General features: G+C 33.5%; 1 protein-coding gene across 3 annotated transcripts in view; it reads right to left on the reverse strand.

The window, feature by feature from the left end:
- The window catches only part of EPHA5 (EPH receptor A5), a 327,487-nt gene that overhangs the window by 151,036 nt on the left and 149,114 nt on the right, over nucleotides 1-27,337 (reverse strand). For 2 of the 3 annotated variants that reach the window (XM_053655037.1, XM_053655036.1), the window contains exons 4-5: nucleotides 8,669-8,824; nucleotides 4,381-4,716 (exon numbers count right to left, since the gene is read on the reverse strand). The exons of the other annotated variant lie outside the window; for it this stretch is intronic. In XM_053655037.1, the coding sequence (XP_053511012.1) occupies nucleotides 4,381-4,716; nucleotides 8,669-8,824 (492 nt within the window). The remainder of the gene's footprint in view (nucleotides 1-4,380; nucleotides 4,717-8,668; nucleotides 8,825-27,337) is intronic. 3 annotated transcript variants of the gene reach the window in all.

Raw genomic sequence — 27,337 nt, forward strand, 5'->3', positions numbered from 1 at the left:
TTAACAATAGCCAAGATTTAGTAAAAGCCTAAGTGTCCATCACTGGACGTGTGGAGAAAAAAGCTGTGGTACAGTTACACAATGGGTTACTATGCAGCAATAAAAAAGAAGACACTCTTACACTTTGCAACAGCATGAATTGACCTGGATAAAATGATGCTTATTTTTCTTTTTAACTTTTTTATAAAAGGTATTTCTGGACATTTCTAAATATAGTATGTATAGCAGTCAATGCCCAGATCTTTCAGACATCATTGAATACCGCCTCTGAGCTAACACCAATTCTTGTGGATCCAGAATAATACTAAGAAATCTTGATTTGAATGGAGGCTGTGGGGTCATGTGGTTAATAAGATTTTGTGCTGAGATCATATTACAATTGGCACAGTGCTGCCTCCATTCTAGCCTTTGGTCATTTTACCAGGTCACAGTCACATATTTGGAAGATTTACCCTGATACTGGAAGAACTATCTCCTTATTTCTAAGGCCCATGAAGTATAGGCTATAAAGTTGGAGGAATGGAAATTTAATACATCTTATTCCACCAAAAGAGTAAACGTGAATTTTTGTTGTATCTCTGGAAAATGCAGCAATTAGTGTAGCCATAAAAATTATGGAAGGATAAACAATGGAGATTATAAACACATCCAGATATCAATTACCTGTTCGATATAAGTAGAAGTTAAATGAACCTTTGCAAGCAACCATACATTTAATGACATGGTGATTACAAACACAGACAGTATGGTTTCTCCACTGAAGAAAATCTACAAAGACCCTTGCAATAGTTACTGTAGTATAGTATTGGTGTAATGAGTGACAATGCATTTTTAAACATCTCCATAAACAGAGATCCCCAGAAAATGTTTATGGTCCCCTTGGCAACAACAATGCTGTATTTTCACCATTTTGTCCCAGCATCCTCTTCAGTTGCCAGCTCTCCAGCCTGATTTAGTCTTCAGTAATCCTGATCATCTCAACATCCTCTGAAATATGCTGTTCAACAACATGAATGACATGAAACTCAAAGTACCTGATTAGATGGGATGATCCTGTCTGCCACACCCCTTTGCAAGAACCAAGAAATAAAACCCATCAAAAGAAAAGGACCACATATATCAGTGGTCATTCTGATAGGATGAGACAAGTTGGGACATCCCCCTCCAAAGTCTTTGTTGCATTTTGCAATACATAGCGTGTCAAACTAGCCCTCTGAGGAAAGGGTCCAAAAGTCGAAAGCTAACACAAAACAGTTAAAATGTGGTCTATTACAGCTCACAAATAGGATTCTGTACCTTTGTATATTAAAGCATTAATATTTTATTAGTATGTGCTTATTTTTACTTGGGATAAAATATATATGTGTATATTAAAATAGTTTTATAAACTTTTGCTAGATACAGTATGTCTACTTCAAAAATATTTTTAAATAAAAACTTTAAAGTTTTTTTACAGAAGCATATAATAAATATATATTTTGTGAGCTGATAAAACTTTAAAGTATTTGCAGACAATGGATTTTTAATTTGCAGTCTATATATTGATATATCACTATTTATCTATCTGTTATTTATCCATCTATACATCTATCTGAAACAGATATATTTTAGAAACCCTAAAAGTATAAAATGGAAGAACAGAAGTGTTGTTATCTAAATAATTTGATGTCTAGTCATCTAATGAATGATTTTCTAACCATTTTGCTGTCCATCTGAAACTAATACAGAATAACATTAAATAATATTGAATATAAACTGTAAATGAAAACTTTAAAAATTAAATTTAAAATGTAAAATAAAATAAGCAATGAAATATTCTCAAGTATAAGAAGGTATTATTTTTCTTGTATTTTCCAAATATAACTACAAATCTGAAGTTTATATGTGCATTGATGTCATAAAACCAAGTTAATAAGAAAATGGCAACAGATTACAAATTTGAAACAAATCAATAAAGAAATGCATATCTCAAAAAAATCCTTAGAGGAAATTGAAACCAAAGTTAAAATCTGCTGAAAGAGGTTTTTTATAAAATTCACATTTCTTCAATGTAATGCTTTAAAATATTCAGGCATTAGAAACTAATTATCACTGACCACTTTAATATAATGTTGGTACTTGATAAAGGTCTAGCAAAGGTAACTTTAAATCTAAAACTTTTTAGGAGTTTCTTGAAGTCAAAAATTTTTGTGGAAATTTAAACTTAGTTGGTCTAGACTGACAGATACTAAGAAAAATCTCCTCATTTTGATTTTTTGGGTAAGTTTGTATATACTCTGAGGAATTGGAAAAAAAGTGAAAGTCAACAAAATTCCTTCCCTGAATACAAGTGTTTGTTTTACATAATAATATGTCTTGGACAGTCTGACGAAAATTCTTTTTTCTTAGTACTTTAGGTATTAGAGTTCTAAAAAACAAACTTTACAGTTTGAACAGTCCAGCAAGTCAAAAAACTAGAGCAAATATTTGTTCAGCATATCATTTTAAAAAATAAGCTGTCACCTCCTACATTTAGTTCATCAGAGAAATATCACTTTTAGCTTTAAAGGAGTTAAGATTGTGCAGGAAAGAGAATATTCTCCCAAAATATTATAATTGTTAGTGATTGTTCTATGTGCTTTCAATATGTGAATGGAAGATTCCACAACTGAGCCAAGTAGAGATGTTATACAAGAAGCCGGAAATCCCATGTTTAAAGTCAGTGTATTTCTGATGTGTGAAAACGGTTCACACTTACTGAACACTTGTAACATTTATTTATTGTGATAAGAAATTGACATATACCAGTATTGCCAGGAGCTGAGACTATACTGAAGAAAAACTTAATTTTCACTATTCCTATCCATCTCTTCAGCCTTTTTTAAGATTCTACCTTGAGATAAAGAGTAGATGGAGAAAAAATATAAATTCACTGAGAAATGCAGCCTATTTATGTGCAATGTTTTCCCCAATGAAGTAAAAAATAGTTTGTGAACTTCTTTGAACATGGATTAAACATCTAGGACGTGTAGATTGTTTCTTAGTGAATTGCTCAAACGCCTTTGTATTGTCTAGACACTGCCAAATGTTTCCCTGAGTTTTTTTTTCAATCAGAAGAAACTATGAATTTAACTGCATGCATTTTCTACTCTTAAGTGAAAGCCAATTGATTGTCTGTATATATCCAATAATTCAAATTATTTTGCTCAAGACTTGATTCCCATAATCATTCTCTTGTCAATTCAGTCATTCCACAAACTACAATCTTATACTAATATTATATGACTAAGTCTGATTCCATTCGAGCACATCCTATTTCACTGAGTACTCTGGGAAGGATGTCCAAACAGACAAAAGTCTACCTGCAATACTAATGAGGTGACAAGCTTACGCCCTTCGACTGGGAATTGTGCCCAGGGAATAGAGGGAATTTACAATTTTTTGGCTTTTTATGTCTTCCCCAATCAGATACCTTTTGTTGGCAAAAAGTATCTGGTATTGGCAAAGTATCTATAGCTGGCAAAAATGGTTATAAATGACTTAGAGTCTTTAAATGATTATTACTGCATAGTAGGTTAATTAGTCAGCTATAGTTTACCTTTAATTCTATTTTACCAGAAAATAAGCTTTGTGTATTGATTTATTTAAAATTTGTTTTGAGTATTTGAGGGGAAAATATATGAAGTTAGTATCTCAAACAACAGTATTGTCTACTCTTTGATAATTACCACCTCATAATTTCAAGATCTTCATGTGGAAGATAGATGTGTTTTCATGTGGTTGTAGATAGCTCATAATTATGCTAATTTTGATAAGTAGATTTATCAAAGAAAATTAATTTCATGCATCCTTGTTATAATTTTTAAAATAATGAGAATTTTTCAATTTGCAAAGATACCTTATCTGTGGTGCCAAACAAATGAGCAATCAAGCAAACAAAACTGGCCAGATTAAATACTAAAATAATAAATTAAACTTTGAAATAAACAAAACAACAAAAATATAGATTGAACTACAATAATTGCACTACATTAAATTAAGATAAAAATTTTCTATAAGTGCATCTGATCCAGAAATGTGTTTTTAACTTAGATAATTATGTTTTATTTGCTTTGATGTCTAGTTTTTTTTCAAAACTTTTTACTGTAGTTCAAATACTTTTAATGAAAAATTCAATTAAAACATATTTTTTGTCTGTTGTTGAATGTGTCTGCTAAGAAAGCCTTAGCCTTTATTTGTTTAAAACTGAAAAACACATGTTGACATGTAGTCTACATCCAGTCCTAACCTTCTGATTCATGAGATGTTCTCTCACAGATCTCAGGCAACAAAGCCCTCAGCTGTGGAGACCTTTGGCAGAGCATGGACTAAGGTACGTGTTTGGTTGGACATCACACTTACCTGCTTGATTTGTGGTTACATTTACAGACACATACTGCCGGGCTCCTGGGCTCAAGTCGGACACTCCATTCACTGCCTCAATCTCAAAGGTATAGTTTGTGTGAGCGAGCAGATCCACCATCATGACAGAGGTATTTTTCAGGCCGATTTGCTGGGGCAGGTACCTGACATGACCTCCACACTCGTCACACACACCTGCATGGGAGATGCACTTCTTGCATGCAATATAATATGACACATCTTTCCTTCCACCAGTGTCAGCAGGAGGAATCCATTCCAGAAAGACACTAGTTTCATTAACATTTGAGATGGCATTCCGCGGAGCTGAGGGGGGTCCTGGTTTGCAAAGTAAAGTGAGAAAAACATATTTTAAGATGATAAAATCAGGTAACTACTACACAAATCCCCAGTCTGAGGGGGAAAAATAAAGGTTTGCAATTTATTTCTTAAGTAGGGAGAATCAAAGAGTCATCATTTGTAATACTCTTTGAACAATCTCACTATGGTTTTGTAGGGACAATAGTGGAATACATATCCTATAGAAATGACTTATATCGAAATTGTTGTAACACTATTTAAGTTAAAGCCGATATTTTGCTTTGTGCATATGTAAATAATTGTGGAGTAAAACTATATATGCAAAAATAATGTTAGATAAAGTTACATATTTTAAAAGGACAAATCCTTTATCAAATTCAAGAAAACATATTTCTTGAGATTAAAGTAATTACTTCTTGATTAATAATTGTTCCTAAAACCTAGGAAGTAAGCATGAAGGATTCCTAAGCAATGAGAACTAGTAAAAATGGGTTTTTTAGTGTGGCTCTTGATGACAAATTTGCAGCAAGTAAAAATAGCCTTAACTTATCTCAAAATGGATTGCCTATCTACTCATAAATCAACAACAGAATCTGAAACCCTCCCTCATATGTCAAGAAAATGCTAGAATTCAAGTAAATGGTCAATATTATGATTTCTAAAAAAGTTATTTCTCTAAACTTTGACATTGTTTTAAGATGGTGGCTTTCTGCAAATTATGAATTTTACTTAATTGAGAAACTAAAATTTATTTTTAAAATAATTCAAAATCTCTACAGTGAAAAAAATGAAAGTATTCTATTCCTTAGAGATCAGCAGAACAATTTTATAAATAAATAATAAATAGCATTTATGTATATATTACTTTAAACATCCCTGAAACTAACAATTAGCACTCTAACGAGAACTGAAGTTGATTACATATAATTGCAATAAGCATTCCCCTCTGGTGGGAGATATTAACAATGCAGAAGGCTGTGCATGTGTGTTGGCAAGGACTGTAAGGCAAATCTTTGAATCCTTCTGAGTTTTCCTGTGGAAAAAAAACTGTTCTTAAAAGCAGTCTTTAAAAAATGACTGTATAATATCTAAAATTATAGTCGGTTTTTGAATGCTTAGACTTAAAATTTCAGTCAGCTGTTAATGTTATGTGATCAAATGTTCTCAAATGTATATTTGTTTTAGACCTAATTAACAAAAGTTTCCTCGCAGAGAATAAAATAAGTTGTGGTAGTAGTGGACTGGTTCATCAGCAAAGATCAAACAAATTTAAGATAGCATAGCTTAGTTATATTTATATGCATGGTTTGTTCTTAATATAAGGGTTAACATTAATTTCTAGCTAAACTTGATTAAGCCATGACTGCTGAGGACTCTATTTGAAAATGATAGGAAAGCTAGCTTGTATTTAAAAATTATCATTTAAATTAAAAGACTTCATAACCACAGAGTTGCCATTTTTGACAAAACAGTCCCCACCTCAGCTGTATTTATGGTTGAATCCTGTGAATTTGTCCATACATACAACTTTACACACTTCAATATAGAACAGTCACTTTTAAGTTGAAATAAGTACTTAAGATGGAAACATAAATATCATTTTTATAATGTTTGCCTTATTTAATTGTGGAAACTTATGGAGAAAATGTAATTTGAGGTCAAAATTGGTTTTTTTCTTAGAAAGAAACCAATAACATGGTAAAACATACCTGAAATATGTCTAGTTCAGAAAGATACAGCACTTCTAGGATTTTTCTGCCAGCTAAAATATACCTGCATGTAACCCCTTTGCTCTCAATCTGTAAAAATGGGGCAAACTCACTCTTTTCTTCTGACTCTGCAACTCACAGCCCCTCAACATTTGGGCAAGGGCTCATATGAAACTCAAATTTAAAGTAGAAATAAAACTCAAATAAGTAAAACCTTAAAGTAGAAATAAAAAGTGGAGACTTGTACAGATTTGCACCTAAAAATAACAACAATAATATGCTGAAATTTCACTGCCCACTTACAGATGTGATGTATGAACTAAAGTAAAACTGTGAGAAGTACTCTCAACATAAGAAGATTCATTAGATGCTTTATTATTCTTTGATTTTTCTTTTTCCTTTAGGTTATTGTGTTTTACAAGATATATATATCAAAAATATTAAAATGTGGAAGAAACATAAATTTAATCCCAAAAAACGAATATAAAACAAAAATTAAAGATTTTCCTCTGAACATAAATCAAGCCAACTTTTCAAGGGTATCATATGCAGTATTTGTGGTGGTATGGATGCAACTAAAAAGATAACCTGCACACTCACAGATAATGTATTAGATTTTCTGCACATCATTTTAAAGAAATGCATACAAAATAGTGTTCTTTTAAGATAGCATTAGAAATTCACACACCTGCAGACAAAGTAAGAAGCCTCGGGTCCTACAAGAGTGCTAAGGAGCCCTTGCCTCCTGACCACAGGCTCTCTTCATTCCCAGATCTACCAAACTTACAGAAAGGGGGGCTCACACTAATGCTAAGAAAGAGAAAGATCATGGTTGGACCATTAAAAATAATAATTAGGTAATTAGATATCAATGAATTTTAAAAGTACTTCAAGACACAATTTTCTCTCCCTAATTTACAATTCTGCTATTGTATACCCAAAATGTCCCCCATTACTTGGGCATTCTTTTGCTCTGAATAATCAAAATAATCTCTCTCCAGTATAGCCAAAACACATCATATTCAATCATAGTTTCTCTCCTGTATTCACATGTATTCTCCCAAAAGTATATATAATAATGGTATTTACCCATTTGAAGAGAAATTGTTTATAATTAGTAATCACTTAACCCATAAAATTATCTTATGATAAAATAATGATCTACACCAATGTAAAGCCAGTCAATATAAAACATTGAAATCTATAAGAATGTTTCACTGACACTATGAAATTCAAACACTGAAATTCAGATAAAATTTCAATTAGTGTTTATTTAATTTAAGGAATTATATGTCTCTTTATATTTAATACTAATAAATACTAAGTTTAAAAAATCTGTCATCACCTCTGAGAGCAACCACAATGCAATGGAATCTAAAATCATCAAACAAAGCAGGTCATGACAATTGACTGTTAGAGGGAAAAGAGATCCACTTTTCTTCTCTTTTAGTTAGTTTTTTTTTATTTGCTATAGAGGCCATGGATGTGTAAAAAATATGAAAGTATTATCATGAAACAAATACATAAATTTGTTCCCTTCCCAGAAATATATTAAACACTAGAAGAACAAAGCAGTGAAAACATTAATGGATGTGAATACATTCACTATAAATGTTGAAATTAGGTGTTTAATATTCAGTACTTTAGTTATACAATTATATGGTCATATGATTAATAATAGTTAAGGACACTCACTCATAAAAAAAAACATGGCAACTGCTTGAAAATCCTACCTAAAATTGTTTTTATATTTCATACTTGATCAGATTTGCCAACCTCCAGTTTCCTATGTTCTTGTAATGTCTTGTCTTCTATTGTAATGACCTACACATTGGCTTCTACAGCTTAGTAGAGTTAAGTCCAAACAGTGGTGAAAGTGTCATTGACTGCATGTTTATGTGATTAGAAAGCTGTCTTGGAAGAAGAAGAAAATTTACCATGAACAGGGAAATGGATTGATTAAAATTATGTTTGGCTACCATGAACACTAAAAGAACTAAAAATAAAAGTAAAATGTCTATGTGTCTTAGGTGTTGAATTTGAAATTAGGGAAAATGGATGATTCTCACAGTGAGTGATAAAAAATCCTTCAATTTGTTCAGTGCTCACTCAAGAAGACTGAAATATGATGAAAATTTTTTATTGGAAAGTTAAGCATTATGCCTGTTTTAGGGGGAATGGTAATAGAATGGAACAGGCTCCACCAGGATTTCTACAAAATGGTGAGAGTTAGCATCACCAATATTCGTGGGTTTTCTTACTTGTGCATGCCATTGTGGGTGGATCAGACTCCCTCCTGAAATAATCCTTTTCACAGACACAAGAGGTTGAAGCTTCCTCATGGGTGTAACTGTGAGGTGGACATTTGCTGCAGCTCTGGCTGTGAGGTGAGGCTTTGAAGAACCCAGGTCTGCACACTGTCAAAAGAAATAAGAGACTAAGCTTTTCCCTGCAACAGATGCGGTGTTTGTTCTGTGAGTAATGTCATTATTTTGACTAGCACACACAGATTACATATAACACAATCTTTGCATTAGTTTCAATTTTTGTTTCAAAAGCTTCTGAATCACAAACACCAGGCTATTCATTCAGATAAACAAATATTTAAGTTTTTATAATTAAAGACATTTGAACTGTTATGTATATTTAATGGTTTTTATGCTCCAGGAGCCTATAATGAATTATATTATAAAATGTAGCAAAAACTTATTTGTATTTAAAACTGAAGCAGTGCTTTGAATATAATGTTCATTTCCTGTAATACATCTTATGTTGAACAAATGCAAATTTTCTACTATGTTCATAAAATGGTATGGTACACAGTAAGTGATCAAAATTTGTCATTTAATTAATTAATTAGAAGGTACTAAAGTCTTTGAAGTTCTGTTAGATTGGGGGTATGCATGAATGAGCTGGTGCATTTTCCACATTATGTTGATTTCAGAAGGAGTTAGATTTTAGGCCTTTTTTTTAACCTTTCACTGCACTTGGGATATTTTTTAACATACAGCTATTCTAATATTGGTCAAACTTAAATTACTTAGAATTTTCTATAAAAGATAAAAATGTGTCTCATTTCATTTTAAATTCACAATACCCATCACAGTGTGTGATTGCAGTATATATTCATAAATTGTTACGTAACGCTCAAATGAATGAATGGCATGGAATGAAGTTTGTGACTGAACTATTTAGAATCACATAAAAGAAATGTTCTATGACATTTTTGTTAACATTTCTAAGTTGGTTTTCAGGTAAATAAGTGCTAATGAAGTAAAGTTTTTTATCCTGTTCATTTCCTAAGCTCTATGTCTTTCTTTCTCCTCATGAGCTAATGAAGTCAGACTTCAATATTCCAATTGCCCAGTGTGAGCCAATTGAAGGCCAATGGAAACCTAGCTAAAGGTTTGATTACTTTTTAAGGCTTAGTTTACATAAATATAATAACCACTTATATTTTTCTGTTCTTAAAATTCACTGTATATATATTTAAGAACATTTATTCATGAATAAATGAGTGCTGAAGTAAGTAAACTTGCATTTCAATAAAAATATTTGATAGACTCGATGAATTAGAGCTAAATTTCGTGTGCTATAAATGATCTGGGATTTTAGTAATCCACGCAAAGGTGTTCTACCATCACTATGAATAATCAGGACCTGACAAAATTGAGAAGGTACTTTTCTCTGTAGATCTAATTATAGTGATAGTAAAGCCTTAATGCTCTCACAAATTTAGAGAGAGTGTGAAGAAAGATAAGAGCTTTTTTATAGTATTAAGAGCATTCTTGACATTAGGTGATTAGGAAAATATTTAAAATATTATTTTTTATAATAGGATTGCTGTACCAGCCAGACCAGCCTTAGCTAAGTTTATCCAATTTTTTTCTTTTATCCTTTTATTCCCAAGTTAAACACTATTTGCTTTCAAAGATGTGAAGTGCCAATCCACTCATTCTGCATATTTGAAATTCATTTATCATTCATGAGGCAGAAGACATTTCTTTTTAATGAGTGCCTTTTAACTTAAGGACTTTGCATGGTATCACGTGTAAAGTTGCTATTCAACCAGCCCTTCGTGGGAACTGTGGAAACTGGAAATAATATAAACATAAATAAAAAAGACGATACATGCATCTTTCTGTTCAATAGTCTCACAGAATTCTTTCAGCAGGTGTGTTAAGCCAGAAATTTTACCTGCTACTGAGTTACAGAGATAAACAAGATAGAAATGACCCTGCCTTCATGAGTCTAAAAGGTATTTTGTAAATAATTTCAAATATCATTATGCTACAAAAGACAGCTATGAGATTGAACATCAGAATCTACTTTTTTAAAATCCTCACCTGAAAACATTTTTTCATAGCTTTTCAAAAGATAACAAAAGAGAGAGAAGAATCATCAATTCATTGTGAGAGAGAAGCATCAATTGGTTGCTTTCCGTACATGCTGGACTGAGGATTGTATGTGCCTGGACTGATTACAAATCAAGGCACATGCCCTGACCAGGAATCGCACCTGAAACCTTTCGGTGTTTGGGATGATACTCCAACCAACTGAACCACACTGACCAGGGAAACATCTAACTTAGACTGGAATATCAAAGAAGACTTTTCTAAGGAAGCTGAATTTCTACTGAGTTATAAAAGAATACTAATATCATCCAGTTGAAGAGGAGTGTTGCAGTGCCTTAGAGGGAAGAATCTTTTCAAAGGATTGAAAGAGGTGGAGAATAAATAGGGTGATGGGGGACGCTAAATAATTGATCAGGCAGAGAGCAGGACTAAAGTGGCAGAGATAAAGTTGGACAGGAAAGGAGAAACCAGGTCAAAAACACCTTATGATTGTTATTATTTGGAACTTTAATTGATGAATAAAGGCAGGTCATTACAAAGATATAAGTAGGGAATAATAAGATCGAAGTGGTTTTAAAGAAATCATTTACCAGCAGCATGGGTAACAGATTGAAGAGGGGCATGGATGGAGGCAATTGGCACCTTTTTCTACTGTATTAATTCCAAAAGGGACTCTTGCATTACCAGCATGGTTCCAATGGTCATAGACGAGAGTAGGTGAAATCAGGAGACAAGCATGAAGTGAAATGAACAAGATTTTATGGTCTATTTAATGGGTCAGATGAATAAGAGATTTTAAGAATGACTCTGAAGTGTTTGCCTTAAACCATACAGATATACTGCTGCTGTTTTCTGAGATAGAAAATACTAGACATGAAATGTGTTTGTGGGAAGATAATGATTATGTTTAAAGAATTTTTTAAATTTGAGGTTAGCTACAGAAATCCACACAGAGATACAGAGAGGAAAACTGTGGGATTCAATGTTATCCAATAAAAATACCACAAAACCACAAATTTTCATTGCCTTCATATCACAGTCCCAAATTCAAATGGGACACACGAATGTCTGTCCAGAAAGTGTCCAGCCATGTACTGTGAAAAAGAGATGCTGATTGAAGAAGATACGAGATTCAAGAAACATTGTACACAGGACAATGAGTCCTCAGTCCTCTCAAAGTAGGCACCTTGGAACCTCACACAGTTCTCCCTATACATTAGCGACCCTGTTGTATTTTCCTGAATCTCACTGACAGTCTGATATCTCTTCCCTTTCAAAGGTGATTTTAGTTTTGGGAAAATCAGAAGTCACGGAGTGATGAATCTGGGTTATAGAGAGCTTGAGTCACCTGGGTGATTTGCTATTTCACCAAAAAACATGATACATGAGTGTTTTTGCATGAGATGCAAAAAACACAGTTGCATAGCTGTGGCCTTTTGTATCATCCTAATAGTTTCTGCGGAGGAATGCTCAAACTTAACATTAAATATGATGCAGATTCGTTGCTTTACTCACTCAATTATTTTGAATGTGATGGCCACACAATACACATGTTCACTCAAAGGTGTCTACCACCCCCACTGACTGGTACAGTGAAGTCATCACTATTCATGCATATACATTCCAGTTCACTCTCTTTGGCTGCCAGGTTACATCAATGTACAGGTTACAAACCCAGTACATTCTCATTATGTTGACAATGGTTGGGCTTTTTCCAGACAGACTTTGTTCAATGCCAATAGTCAAGCATCGCATTACTTCCTTAGTTAATTTTAGTTCCTAACATTAACATGATTGTTTTTAACTTCACCTCTTTCTTCTAAATCCTCAAAAGTTTTGTTCTTTTGTGACTCTTAGCTGGTATGCAACAAGGAACCTAAAAAACTAGAATTATTTTCTGGAGGGCAGGACCCTTAAGTACAGGCTTCTCCCACTACTGGAAGGCTTTTTCAACATGTGTGCCCATTTCATGATGGGTAATTTAGGTGTTCACCTGCCCATATCAGGCTGAGTATTCAGAAGTTTTTGTCCAAAAAGTGGCATGCCCCCCATGTCCCACTCTCTCTATTCACCTAATGTTTCCCTGAGCCATGTTTTTTGTCTCCTATTAAAAACACTCAAAAGGAAACATTTTGCTGAAGTGGAAGAAATGCAACAGCACAAGACTAAAAGGCATCAAAATCACCAAGTTCAAAAACTGTTTAGAGCAGTGGAGAAAAATGTCTTGATAGGTATATTGCATCAAATGGAGAGTAGTTACTGAAGTTTAAACATGTAAGGATAAGTATGCAATTTTTAATAAATAAATTCTATTTGTGGGGAGGTCCCCCCTCTGATTTGCTGTGAAAATAGTAGTCATCAGTGAGGAACTTTGTTATTTTTGTACCATGAACTCTCCAAACCTACTTACACTTATATTTACCTTCTTTACCTATCTTCCTGTTAAAAGGGAAATGTGTCCTTGCTCCTGTGCTTTCCTCCCACACACACAACCTAGTCAGTCATTCATATGAGCCCGGTATAATTTTCCAGAAATTTGGAATGAAAGCAAAGAAAAGCAAAATAAAGAACAACATCACAACTCTCCATCTTACTTGATCCTAATCATCCCTATAGCTTCCAAATAGTTTTGTTCCCTTTCAGAAGGCGATTTCTTAAGTTATTTTCCATACATGCATCTCTACCTCCTCATTTTAAATCACACACTGAAGCACTCCACTCCTAGAAACTGCTCAACCAGAACTGCTTTCCTTAAGATCGCAGTCATCCTGTTGCCATACTTCTTGGCAGCATTTGATCTAGCCATCTTTTGGGGAAACTCTAGTCCATTTTATTACAAAATGCTAGCACAGCTTACGTATCTACACACAATATGTAAGAGTCTTTTCAAATGCTGTCTCCTGCAACACTCATCATCTCCATCCATACTAATCTATTTATGATTTCCTGGGGTTGAGGAACATCTCTACCTGCCTCTGAATATTGCAGGAAAAGCATTCCAGGTTCAAAGACAGGAAACCTGAGTCTCACACACACACACACACACACACACACACACACACACACACACACAAGAGCAACTTGTTCTCCACCACTACAAGGAACCTGGATTTAATATGAATGTATTTGGAAAATAAATTGTAGGCATTATTTATTTAGGTTTTTTTTAATTGTGCTCTTTCTGTCAAGCACTGTGACAAGAAATGTTTGCACAGTAGTGAGAAAGTAATAATTGTACACCACAACCTGAAGTTGCAGAATATTTGAGGAAACAAAAAATAATAATTAAAGGGAGCAAAACTGACTCTACATTTTAATCATGACAAGATTAATAAATAATTACTTTGGTAAATAGTAAAATTTATCTAAATTCCACATTGGTCTCTTTCATTCAAAATAAAGAAAGTTTCTGGAGCAAAGTTGTTTCACATGATACTTGTACATTACCTAAACATTATTTGGGAAATACTATGCAAATTCATTTAAGTGAGAAAGGAGTAGGAGGGAAAAATATATATAGTACATTAACATGTTAGATAAGGCTATTTCGGCAAACCTCTGGAGGGAAGGAAGTTATTTTTAGTAATTGCTGTTCTATCCTGCTTTCTGGTTTATTTTAGTGCCACCTTGTCCATGATGCCTGTGCTGACTCCCATGATAAAATAGAATTTAATTTAATTTTAAATATCATTAATTTTAAATTTAATTTCCTTATACATCCTTAGGAGCTTGAACCATTTTTATAGTGTTTGTCTTTGAAGATTGCAAAAAGTTTGTCCTATTTTCTGTATAGAATTCTTATCTGCTCCCAACTCATGTAAACATTCTTTTATAAAATATTTTTGCTTGCTCAAGTACAGTTGTCTTTATTTTCATATCACTACTTTCCCTCCACCCCACCTATCCTCACCTCCCACCCTCAATGCTTCCTCTCTTTGGCTTTGTCCATCAGTTCTTTACACACGTTCCTTGACCAACATTCTTCTTCTTTCCCCTGTTCTGAAATCTGTTCATTTGATTTCCACATGGAGCATAGTCCCTCAAAGTGAGTACATGTTTATTAGTATTCATTGTTGAAAACAGTGCATTTCTCAGGGTACTTAGGGCTAAATGAAATGCCAGTATCTTAATAAAAGCTGATTAACCTGAATTATTTAAATATTAAGTCCAGACAAGTTAAAAATAATATGGATTATATTTACACTGGCTACTTTAGTAGTTTTGTAGAAACTACCAACACTCCAGGTCTCATATCTATTACTTCAAAAACAAGGACGTTAATGACACCTATTAAAATATAGTTATTTAATATAGCTAGAGAAAGCATGCCATTGATATGAAAATTAATATAGGCTTCCATTTGTTAAATTATGGGAAGGTGCTATGTAATCTGATTAGGAATCTTTTTTTTTAAGTCCTCGAAATCACAAAAAATGGTTCAACTAACAATTTAGGATTCTTTTTTCACATTTAAAAAATTCAGTTAAATTTCTTTAGTATTTCCAACATATTTTGTACTTAAAGGTCCATCACACTTGGAATATTTAAGTAAATTAATTATATAATGCAAAGTCAACAATCCCGAATATGGTCACTAAGAAAATTTAAAAACAAGTTAATGTAGAAAACACTGTTTTAGTAATTTAATTTAGACTTTTATAATTCCCCCTATGCATTTTAAAATGCATAGACAATTTTAAAAATATACATATATAAAAGAAGAAAATAAAAATATAAATGCAGACATTTGATTTCTATAGTGTTACAGAAATAATTGATATTCAAACACGTTATTGAATGCATCCAATTATGCTTTATTAAGAGTGACAGAAAATAACTACGAAAAAATTTTACCATAGTTTTATCATATGTGAACTACCAGAGAATATAATCTAAGTCAAAGTTGTTTTTAAATAGATCTTTCAAAATTAACCACCAGATATAGCTTAGCCCATTTAAAAAGATGTGTTCATTAAGAAAAGCAATGTAACTAAACATGCTGTAAAAAAATTACAATTCAAAAAATATCCAATAATATTTATATCAAAATTTATTCATAAGAACAGGTTTATCCTTATATTTAAAATATCTGTTCAGTATAAAAACTAGGTGTTGGATTAGAAAACTGATACAATTAAAGTAGCTTTTCAACTTGTAACTCTAAAATTAAGCAATGCCTCTTCAAAGCTAGCAAAGAGAAAAAGGAGAAAGTATTTAAACATATTTAAATGGCAAGCTAATTGAAATATAAGTTTAAATTACTGAAAGACATAATGGCTAACTCTAATATTATAAAATAATTACAGAAAAAGAATATATTAAATACATTAAATCTTTCTGTACTGATATATTTTTGTGTTTATCAGTATATGAGTGGATAAAACAACTACGGGACATTTACACAATGGAATACTACTTGGCATTTAAAAAAATAAAATTTTACCCTTTGAAACAGCATGGATGGTCCTGGAGAACATGAATCTAAGTGAAACAAGCCAGCCTGAGAAGGACAAATATCTTATAATTTCACTCAGATGTGGAATCTAATGAAAAAACTGAAGTAACAAGAAAAATAGACACAGACTCGTAGACAGAGAACAGGGTGACAGCTATAGAGACAGAGCTTAGAGGGGGAGGGTTCAAGCAAAGATAAAAAAGGACTCATGAACATGGACAACAGTTAGTGATTGCTGGAGGAAGGGGATATAAAAGGACTAAATGGTAATGAAAAATACAGTATTTTTTATAAAAATAATTATAAAACATTGAGAAAATTGACTTTTTAATTACTCTTTTTTCTTTCTTTTTTTAAATTTTATTTAGTTATTTTTCAAGTACAGTTTTTTGTCTATTTCTCCCATCCGAGCCTCCCCCGCCCCATGCTCCCCACCTCCCTCCCATTTCCACCCCCCTTAGTTCTCATCCCTGTGTCCTTCCTATTTGGAGGAACAAATAATTACTCTTTTCTGAGAATTTAATTACAAATTATGTTTGTAATTAAATATATGTTTTCATATGAAATATATGTTTTCAACATATTTTCATGGGTTAATTTGCTATACAAAGTTTATAATTCATTTATGCTTTCACAAACAAAATTCATATTTATATTTTTGTAAGTTTAAAGAGAAGCCAGAAATCCGTGTTTTGGAGCATAAATTTACTATGGAAACTTCTATAAAAGAAAAAAATCTGTGGATAATTAACTCACTAAAAATAATAACAAATTTTAGTATTTGCTTATTGATAATAAAACATATGGCCTCTTAATTAAAGTATATCAAAATACCTTACTTCAAGTTTTTTTCTTATCTCAGGTAAGAATGATTTTTTTTGTAAAGCTGATTAAATATGATGGCATTTAGGCCTTTTAACCTTGTTTTATGTTGAATATGATGAAAAATTAACTACTCATAAAATATCAAGAAGTATTCTTGTATCAGCTCTCATTACTCAGTAGTTCCACCATGTGCTTTTCTAAACAACATTCATAATATGAATGTTTATTGCCTAGATAGGTGAAATGAACAGTTTAAATATTAAGCTGGATGACTTATCCCGTAATTGAAAGAAAAGCTTATGGACCGTGTATTTGATTTCAACTATCGTTTATTTTTATTTTTATTTTTAGATCAAGCAGTGAAACACAGTTTGTTTAACTTATTTATGTATGGTTATAAAATAAGTCCAATTTTGGATTATGAAGTGAATATGTTCAGTTAATGCAATAAAATTTCTATGAAGGAACAAAAGCATCTAAGGCAACCTTTGTTATGAAAGTATTTGGAAGATCTGGCTCAGAGAGTTGGCCTTGACAATTATGGTTATAGAAATGTTTTCTGCAATAAACAGTTCTCCTTGTATCATTGGGCATTAACATTTTAGTTCACTAACTTAGAAGACACTAGTATCTGTGAACAAAATTATATTTCATTTGATAATGATGAAACACTACGCAAAACATGTACTGTTTTTGGAATAAAGAATAAATCATTATTTGTAATATATGTAGTATAAATGCATTAGTTATTACATTTCTCCTAGATTCATTATAATTTGAGATTACAGTATTAACAATGCAGTTCTTTAAAAAGCATAGGTAGATATAGAAGAATTAACTATATCAAGGATCCAAAAACTTTAATTTACCTTAAACATTTTTATCTCCCTTATTTGAGATAAAGGACACTTGCAATGTTATATATGTCATATCTGCAGTTATGGATGTACATATAATGAAGGAAGTATAAGAGAAAACACAAGACATACAATTGTTCTAAACCTGTTTTTTCCAAATTGTAGTCTGAAAATTAAAATGAATTGAGCCATTTTGCAAATGATCAAGCCATATCTATAAAATGTTCTTCTGAATTGAAAGTCTGTAAATTAGCAAAAGCAGCTGGATAATGCATTTCATTTGGCAAAAACAGTCATTTATCTATCCCTAATTTTCAGTGTGCAAATGTCCTACTGGGTCTCAAATTAGACAATTTCAGATGTCAACATTTAGGGGCATAATTTTTGATTCACAGAATGGGAAATGTGTGACCAAAATAATTTGGTAAAGATTCTCTTTTGATAATATACCTTATTTCTGACTCCACACCCAGGCAAACTCTCAAATATATTTCATGGCAGTATATATTTTATTATTTTTATTTTTATATGTGTAAATCATTTATATTTTCTACCTAGTTTAATATGATCAGTACTGTAGACTTAATCATACCCAGTGTTGATTTTTATGTGTTAGCTATCTGGCAATCTCAATTTCAAACCCAGAATAGATTTTGGCTTTTTTTTTTTTGGAACCCAGAGCAGAAAGAAAAAAGAAACCATAAAAACAATAACTCCAAATGACTGATGTCAAGAGATGATTGGAAAGCAGATTCTTTATTTTGTAATATGGAAACTCAGACTTCAAGGTTATAGTCTTCACCCAAATAGGATTACATATTTTTTAAATTTTTATTTCTTGATTTGAGAGAGTGTGTGAGGGAGATTTGTTGTTACTCTGACCCATTCATTCACTGGATGATTTTCATATGTGCCCTGACTGGAGATCAAACTTACAACCTTGAGATACTGGGATAATTTTTTAATCAACTGAGCTACCCAGCCAGAGCCTAAATGAGATTATATTTTAAAGCCTATTCCTTTTTCACTGACCCTCATGACTGCCATTGTGTAACCACCTCTCTCAACATTCTCTTTTTTATAATCATGTGATATAGAAATAATAAACATAACTATACCAATAAAACAAATTGGCATATTTTCAGCATGTCCACAAGTGTTAGTGAGTGAAACTGTATGCAGATTCAGGTCATTTAATTAACATAATAATAGTAAAGTCAGCAGTATTACTACTTCCATTTTATAGATACAAGGCTAAGCAACATGCCTAATTTCTTACAACCAGCCAGTGTTGCATCCACTAACACGAGAGACAAATTGTCAGAAACTTTCAGGACTCAGAGATGTTATTTTATTGGCCAAAGTTTTAACGTGCACAGGGGTGGACCCTCGGAGTGTCCGGAGACACAGTGCTCATTAGAGCTGCAAATGAGAGCCGCGCTAAGCACTTACAGCTAAGTCTTTTTATAGGCGTGAACAAGCAAGCATTGCATAGACGTAAATGTGGCTGTTAGCTACTGGCTACTCGGGCGGCGCGAGCATGACCTAAGCTTTCTGGGTTTTCAGTAATGGAAAAAATTTAATCTAGACACTTGAACAGGTGGTCCTCTACTTGTTCAGCCCCATTGGTTTTGTAGTTCCTCCTTCTTCCACTCCCTATGTTCTTTCTTAATTTCCTTGTGGTTTCTGCCTCCAGGCCAAATCTCTTTAAGGCAGTCCCTATTTTAACCTCTATTTTTCTGGTTTCAACACATGCAAGTGGAGAATCTGGGATTTTAGTGCCGTGAATCTGGTAACAGAGCTAAGCTTTCTTACCTTTGCTCCTCTCTCTTCCTGATAGGTCCTGAGGTGCCACCTTCTTTGTTTCTGGAAAATAGCCACTCTGCCTAATTAACTATTCTCAAGGACTTAATATTACAGTTTTAGGAAAACACTTTCTTCTGAGAGACTATAATTTTAATAATATCAAATGACTAACCTAATAGAAGCTGTTAAAAGCATGTGTATGTTATAGAGCCTCAAGGTTTATATTTCTTCTTTTTTACTTTTATTGTATTTCATTTTACATTTTTATATCATGAACCTCCCACATTGACATTTATCTTTACATCATGAAACCTAGAATATTGATACTGAAGGTAAGGCATTTTTGTGAGCTAATATTTTTGTCCTGCTGAAAATTCATATGTATAGCTATAGTCCCCAGTGCAATGACATTTGGAGAAGAGGCCTTCGGGAGGTAATTAGGGTTAGATGAGTTCATGGTGGTGGGGTCTTCATATGGGATTAGTGGTCTTATAAGAAGAGGGAGGATTTCTTTCTCTCTCTGCCTCTTTCTGTCTTGTCTGTCTCTCTCTCTTTCCCTCTCTCACAGATGTACTGAGGAAAAGACAAAGGCAGATATCTGCAAGCCAGGAAGGGAGCCTTCTCTAGGAACTGAATCAGCTATCACTTTGATTTTGGACATCCCAGATGCCAGAATTGAAATAAATACACTTCTCCTGTGTAAGCCCCTCAATCTGTGAGGTTGTTAGAGCAGGCCAAGCTGACCAATCATTATTCAAAGAAAGATGTGTAAGTGTAGGGCAGGGTGGGAAAATGGTCATTAGTTTGGGATGACATAGATTAAATCACATTTTTTCAAGAATTATCTTTATGATAAATGTTTTTTTAATTAATTTTATTTAGTTATTTTTCAAGCACATTTTTTGTCTATTTTTCCCATCCCAGCCTCCCCTGCATGATAAATATTTAAACTCTCAATATAGTTACCTCAAGATTATCTCTCAAGAACATATGGGTTAACATACCATCAGTCTTTTCCAAACTATATTTATGTGATGAACAGTTATGATGATAAGCTATTGCATTTAAAAATATCTATATGGTAATAGTAAAATTATGTTAATGAGACTATGTCAAATGTTTGGAAATACTAAGTTCTGAAAACTGATTATACTGTAAAATGCAGTATGTGTGTTTATTTGTGTATGTATCTCAATAAGACACTCAGAATTATTAGAATTATTTAATTCCTTTCCAATCAATGTCCCTAATTCTATAGATATTTTTAATCTTATAAAAAATGAAAAGTTAACCTAATTTCAACTATTATAGGAGAACTTTAAAAAATCTTAGCTGAGCTCTGGCTGGTGTGGCTCAGTAGATTGAGCACTGGCCTGCAAACTGAAATGCACTGGTTCAGTTCCCAGTCAGGACACATACCTTGGCTGCAGGCTGGGTCTCCAGTTGTGGATGTGTGACAGGGAAAAAAATCATGAATCATGAATCATGTTTCTTTCCCTGTCTTTCTCCCTCCCTTCCCCTCTCTTTAAAAATAATTAAAGAAAATCTTTAAAAAACGTAGCTGACATTGTGACTAATGTATATAAGATTTTTCAGGAATTCAGTTATTATATTGGTATATAACATAATTCCTTAGAATTTTAGACTAATTACTTTGGTTTTTCAAATAATACATGTTGCATTAAAATTTATTTTGTATAAGGTCATTTATTTCCCAAATTCTTGACAAAAAATCTAATTTTCCCAATTAATTGTCACACATTTTCCATTTCTGTTACTTCTTTTCTAGGCCACCTCTGTTTTTCTGTGCATTTCAGTTGAAAACACAATTTGGGGTTCTACGTGCATATGTACACTACTTCATTTTACTAAGGATTATCGAATTCTATGAGCCAGGCATGCGCTATTAGGAAGTGTGTATAGGGGTAAAAAGACAGAACTTGGTGGGTAGTAAAACAGGAATTCACGAAAAAAATTTGGAAGAGTCCTCAATGATGAGAGGTAGAAAGGGATGAAGGTAGGCTGCCTCAGAAAAGTGATGTCTATTTTTAAATATGAATAAAAAGATCTCTTGCCCTCTCTGGTGTGGTTCAGCGGATTGTGTGCCCACTAAACCAAAGGGTCACTGATTCAATTCTCAGTCAGGGCACATCCTTAGTCTCTGAAAGGACACATCCTGCGTTGCAGGCCAGGTCCCCAGTGGGGGGCTCACAAGAGGCAACCACACATTGATGTTTCTCTCCCTCTATTTCTCACTCTCTTTACCTCTCTCTAAAAATAAATAAATAAAATCTTTAAAAAATCTCTTACTGAATAAAGTATGGGCAGATAGGGTCTTGAGAAAGAGATAGTTCAGCAAAGTTTTAAAGGAGGTAAAAAAGTTATCTAAGAATGTATGTATCTTAGGAAGAGCATCCTTAGTATTTCATGGCACAGAAAAGAGCCAGAGGCCTGGAGCAGAGTGAGGGAAGTAAAGTGTATTAGAAGATGAGGTCAGCCAGACAATGAAAGACAAATACTGTATGATCTCACCTTTCACAGGAGCCTAAACAACAAAACAAACAAGCAAAATATAACCAAACACACTGAAATAGACAACAGACTGACAGGGACCAGAGGGGAGAGGGGAGGGAATTTCAGAGGAAAAGGGGAAGGATTCACAGGAACAAGTATAAAGGACTCATGGACAAAAACTAAGGCAGGGGGAAGAAATGGGAGGGAGGTGGGCTGGGTTGAGAGTAAAAGACAAAACTGTACTTGAACAACAATTAAATTTTAAAAAGTTTTAAAAAATAAAATTAGTTTTAAATAGAAGAAGAAGATGAGGTCAGATGGGCAATTGGCAACAGATCATGAAAGGCTCTGAGGCCTAGTAAAAATGTTCATTTTTCACTCAGTGAAGTGGCATAATAAGCTTTTAAAGGATCGCTGTTGTTTCTGCCTTGAGAACTAACTTTAGTAGACAAAGAGGGAAAATAAAGAGAACGGGTAAAATGCTACCACAATAATCCAACAGAAAGATGGTGTTGGTTTGGTCCAGGATGGTGGTGATGAAGTGGTGTGAAGCCAGTGAATGCTGCATACAGTTAGATAGAGACAACAGGGTTTGTGGGCTCATTGAAAGTGGAGTATAAGGTCAAGACAGGAGTAAGAATAAATTTGAGGAAAGAAAGGATGATTTTGTCCTCATTTAATATAAAAACATTTCCCGATAGCACAGGTTTTCAGGGGAAGAGCGAATGTGCTGTGCTGTGCAGGAAACATTTAAGGGACATCAACTATGCAGCTAGATAGGTGATTCTAGGATTTGAGAGAGAAGTCTGGGCTAGAGTGAGAGTGCATGTTTAAGGACTTGGGTCTAAATAAGGTCTTCATGGGATAGAGTGTGCATGGAGAAGAAAAGATGGGTCTCCACTGTGACCACCCAACACGTACAATTTCTGACATGGTTGGTTGTTCTTGGCTGGGTTCTTAGAATACAAAGACACTACCAAGAGACTCAAAGCATAGCTATTAACTTTTTTCTTTTCCATTTCTTTTCCAATTCTTATTGTATTTTTCCTTTAGTTTTTACCCCCCTTATACACTCTTCCACCTCGACCAAACCCACCTCCCACCATCATCACCACACTGTTCATTCACTAATAATTATTTTTTCCTCAATGTTATAATTTACTAAGACATACTTCAATTCCATTTTGTCATTTAAAACTCTCAAGAAACTCATAAGGTAAATATTGCCATCTTCATTTTACACTTAAGTCAGCTGTATTCTTTAAACTCACTGACAAGCGGAGGGAAACTTATACTCAGCTCTGTGCAGCGAGATGTCTGTCCCCCAACCTGGTATTTTCCTTTACATTCTTTTTTCCTTGAAAGGATTCTGGCTCTTTCAACCTCATTTCACAAAATGCAATAGCCAACTTTCTCTTTCCACTTTTCCTTTTGGTTTCTGAAACAAGATCCATACTTGGTTGAACCAACACCATCTGGCTTTGTTCCCTAACATATTATCTTCAAAGGTAGCCAAAACAAAATCATGTCTTAAACTGTCTGAGAAACACTTCCATTTTTTCTCTTTAAAATGTTAAAATTTTCCACCTCATCATGGCAAATAAAAAATATTGGATTTTTTCCATTACCATATAACCTCCTTACATCCCCTACCTACCTGCTGCAATCACTACACTGTTGTCCAAGTCCACGAGTCCTTTTTCCTTCTTGCTTGATCTCTGCACTCCCTGACCTCCTTCCCCCAAGGGTGTCATCCCGCTCTCCCTCTATGAGTCTGTGTCCATTTGCTTGTTAGTTCAGTTTGTTCACTAGCTTCAACGCAGAAGTAAAATCATATGATATTTGTCTTTTTCTGGCATAATGGCATTTTTATAAACAGTTATGATGGAAATCAACAGGGTTGACATTTTAAAAAAATGTTTTTTGGTAAGTAATCACTATGTCATGATACTTAAAGTATTTTACTTAAAATGCACTAAAATCTATCATGAACAGTATTTACTATTAAGAATATTTAACATATCAGTAAGCACAGCATCGCCAATTATAACAAACAATACAGGAAAAAAGTATAAAAATTATATGCCATAAACTATTTTAATGTTAATAGACATTTTTAGTGTAATGACTACAGTGTTTTATATAGATTTTATAAATCATTTAAACATCATCGTGAACATTAAACATAAAATACATCTAACTTTGTCCAAGTCTATCCTCTATGCAAACTTTAAAAATTAATCTACTGGGAAAATCTAGGGAAAAAAGAGCTCCAATTTTTCAAAAGCCAGATGTGTGATGGTTTCCTAGAACTGAGTCTTCAGTTCTGTGACCAAACGTGCCGTGCAGATTTGGCACCGAGCCTAGAGAGAAAGAGAGATTCTTAAATTATGATGTGGTTTGGACAATTGGAGTAATTTGTGGTTAGGAAATATGACTTTTGGGAGAATTTATTTTAATGATTTATGTCATATGTGTTTGCTCTATCTACATTTTAGGACTCTCGTCTAAAGTAGTAAGAAGTTATGCATACGGTTCTTAAGAAGCAACTAAATATTCCTGATAAATTTTCATTTATGTGATCTCATAGCAGGAATTCTTTATTTGTATAAACTATTCCTCAGACATATCGCATATTTAAAGTTGAAAATGGAAACATTCTTATTTTACAGCAAAGTATTTCCCATAAAGACTTGTAAGCACTTCTGAATCATATTTGTGCGTGTTTGGTTTCTTTGTGGCCATTGTAACTCTGCCTGGAAACAGGCATCAACCGAATGAGTTGATTCAAATTCATTTACATTTTTAGTAAGGTATTTTGATAATGTACCTTTGCCTAGTCTTTTGCATTATTTTAATTTGTGTTATGATTTTTCCATGATAAATCAAAAGTTCAATGAGAAACTACTTTTTACATTTATCTATATAGGGAAAGTCAATATGTGACATTTATTGAATATGTACTACATTCAGGTCTGGTCAGAAATGCTTTGCATACATCATCATACTGTACCTCCCACTTCATCCTCTTGCTCATGAGTTATTTTCTTTTCATAACTGTAAGCACTCCCTGTTTATTGATTCCATCTCCCTTACTTTCATAGCTCCTGAAAACTTTTTATTGTGATTCTTGGTGTACTTCCAGTTATTAGTCCACTCCCCTGTATCCTCAGTCTCTTCCACGGTCCCTCTCTCTTTTGGTTCTAACAAATACATGGTGCTCTGCTCTCGCATTCACTGTCTAGTGTAATGGCACCTCTCTTACACGCTCTCCCACCAAAGGGCTTCCATAAGAGGGCACTGTCCCCTAGCTTTTCACAGAATTTTCTGGACCATTCTCCCTGTGACAGATTTTATTTTCTACTTTGGTTGCTCTAAGAACTCCTACAGTATCTTTTTTGAACCTACATTTTTTGGGGGTGGTGGGAAGCAAAGATGTTTAAGTTCCACTCTCTTGGCAAATTTCAATTATGTAATTATTAACTATCGTCACCATGAGACTGAAAGCAAATCATGAAACCTGAAATGTACAACCTATTTCTTTATATCCTAGTCCACACTATAATTCCTTCCAATGTGTAGATTTACTTTGCGTGTCCAAGTTTCTGCCAAATTAAAGAAAGCTTTATAGAAACGCCAAACCTAAGCTACTCTGGTCCTGATCATTTGAGAGTTACTGTTGCTTAGGTTTGCTCAACAGGAAAGCAAAAGTAAACATTTCCCTTTCTCTTCATTATGTAATGCAGCTACCATTCCCACCCTGACGAATCCATTTTCCATTGCCTTGACATAAATGTGCTATAAAGTACTAGCCTGCAGCAAGTTCAGCAGCAGATGTTCAACCCACTATTTGTGCTTCTCAGATTTAGAGCTGCCAGAGCTTGATTTGTGAAGCTTTGATTCTGAAAATCATTATGTAACTCAACTTTTTTCCTTCTTTTTAAATTTCACAGTCCATCCAAAAAATCTTTTTATTTAACAAACAGTTGTAAATCTCAAAACAGATATTCGAAACTTAAACCAACATAAAAAAGTCTAAGACCTTACTAGCCGATTTAAAATTGCCTCGGTCATTAAAAGATATGAGGTCTGTCCTGGCGCTGCCTCTGTGTTCCGAATTTTCCAGGGCGGCTCCAGATGGGGCTTCTCTCTTTCCTCCCCCATCTCCTGGGTTCTTCTAAGTAATTGATTACTGTAAATGAACTCTATAAATATACATCTTCTCCATAATTGCTTGTGACTTACTCAAAGTCAACATTCTTTTCTACTTTTTCTCATCAGTCCCAACTATTTTTTCATACTAGTAAGCAAAAGAATTATCTGTATCTTAAAATATAATTAAAAGAGCAATCTCAAGCCTTTCCAAATCAGCTCTGCCATCAAAATTAGCTATGTGGAGTACTGAGTCCTACAATTCAATTTGTCATAACATCTCTGAGCTCTGTGGTTCTGAGGAACAGGGTAAAGTATCATCTGGTTCATCCAATATTCACATTAAAGAAAACTCCATGTCTCCTATTACATATGAGGATGACATAAGAATCTTAGTTAATGTACCAGAACTACCAGAGGCACCAGTTTCGTTCCCAATGAACTTATAGCCGTTCATGTCTCACCCACATCCCCAACCCATGACGCTTTTCATACACAGACCGTGCGATCTGTTCTTCATTAACTCTTCATTTCTGCTTCCTAGTCATCCAATTCGCTGCATTTAAAATGGTTCGATAGGACGTATGCAACCGTCTAAGTAAGGTGGTCTCACATTACACATTTTATTTTAAACCACTCACTATGTAAGTGCAACGCTGGGAATTGAGAATGTGTCACAGGGTCTAAAAGGCGTCATCAGCAAAAAGAGGCAACAGTGTAAAAGAAAAGCATCATCAGGTGGCTGCTAATTTAGAATCAATTTAGTAGATTTTATTTTTTTCATAATCTACTTTCTTTACTCTTTATAGTTAATCACAGAGTACCAGCAGTTAGACTAATGTAATAGATATTATTGTAATGTACATTTAATATAACGTACCATAAATTATATAACATTTAACATATCAAAGCATAGTGTAATATATAAACATTATATTACACTATATCATTTTATGTCACATATTT

The sequence above is a fragment of the Artibeus jamaicensis genome, unplaced genomic scaffold, assembly GCF_021234435.1.
Source record: "Artibeus jamaicensis isolate MK-2021 breed Jamaican fruit bat unplaced genomic scaffold, CSHL_Jam_final contig_908, whole genome shotgun sequence".
Lineage (NCBI taxonomy): Eukaryota > Metazoa > Chordata > Mammalia > Chiroptera > Phyllostomidae > Artibeus > Artibeus jamaicensis.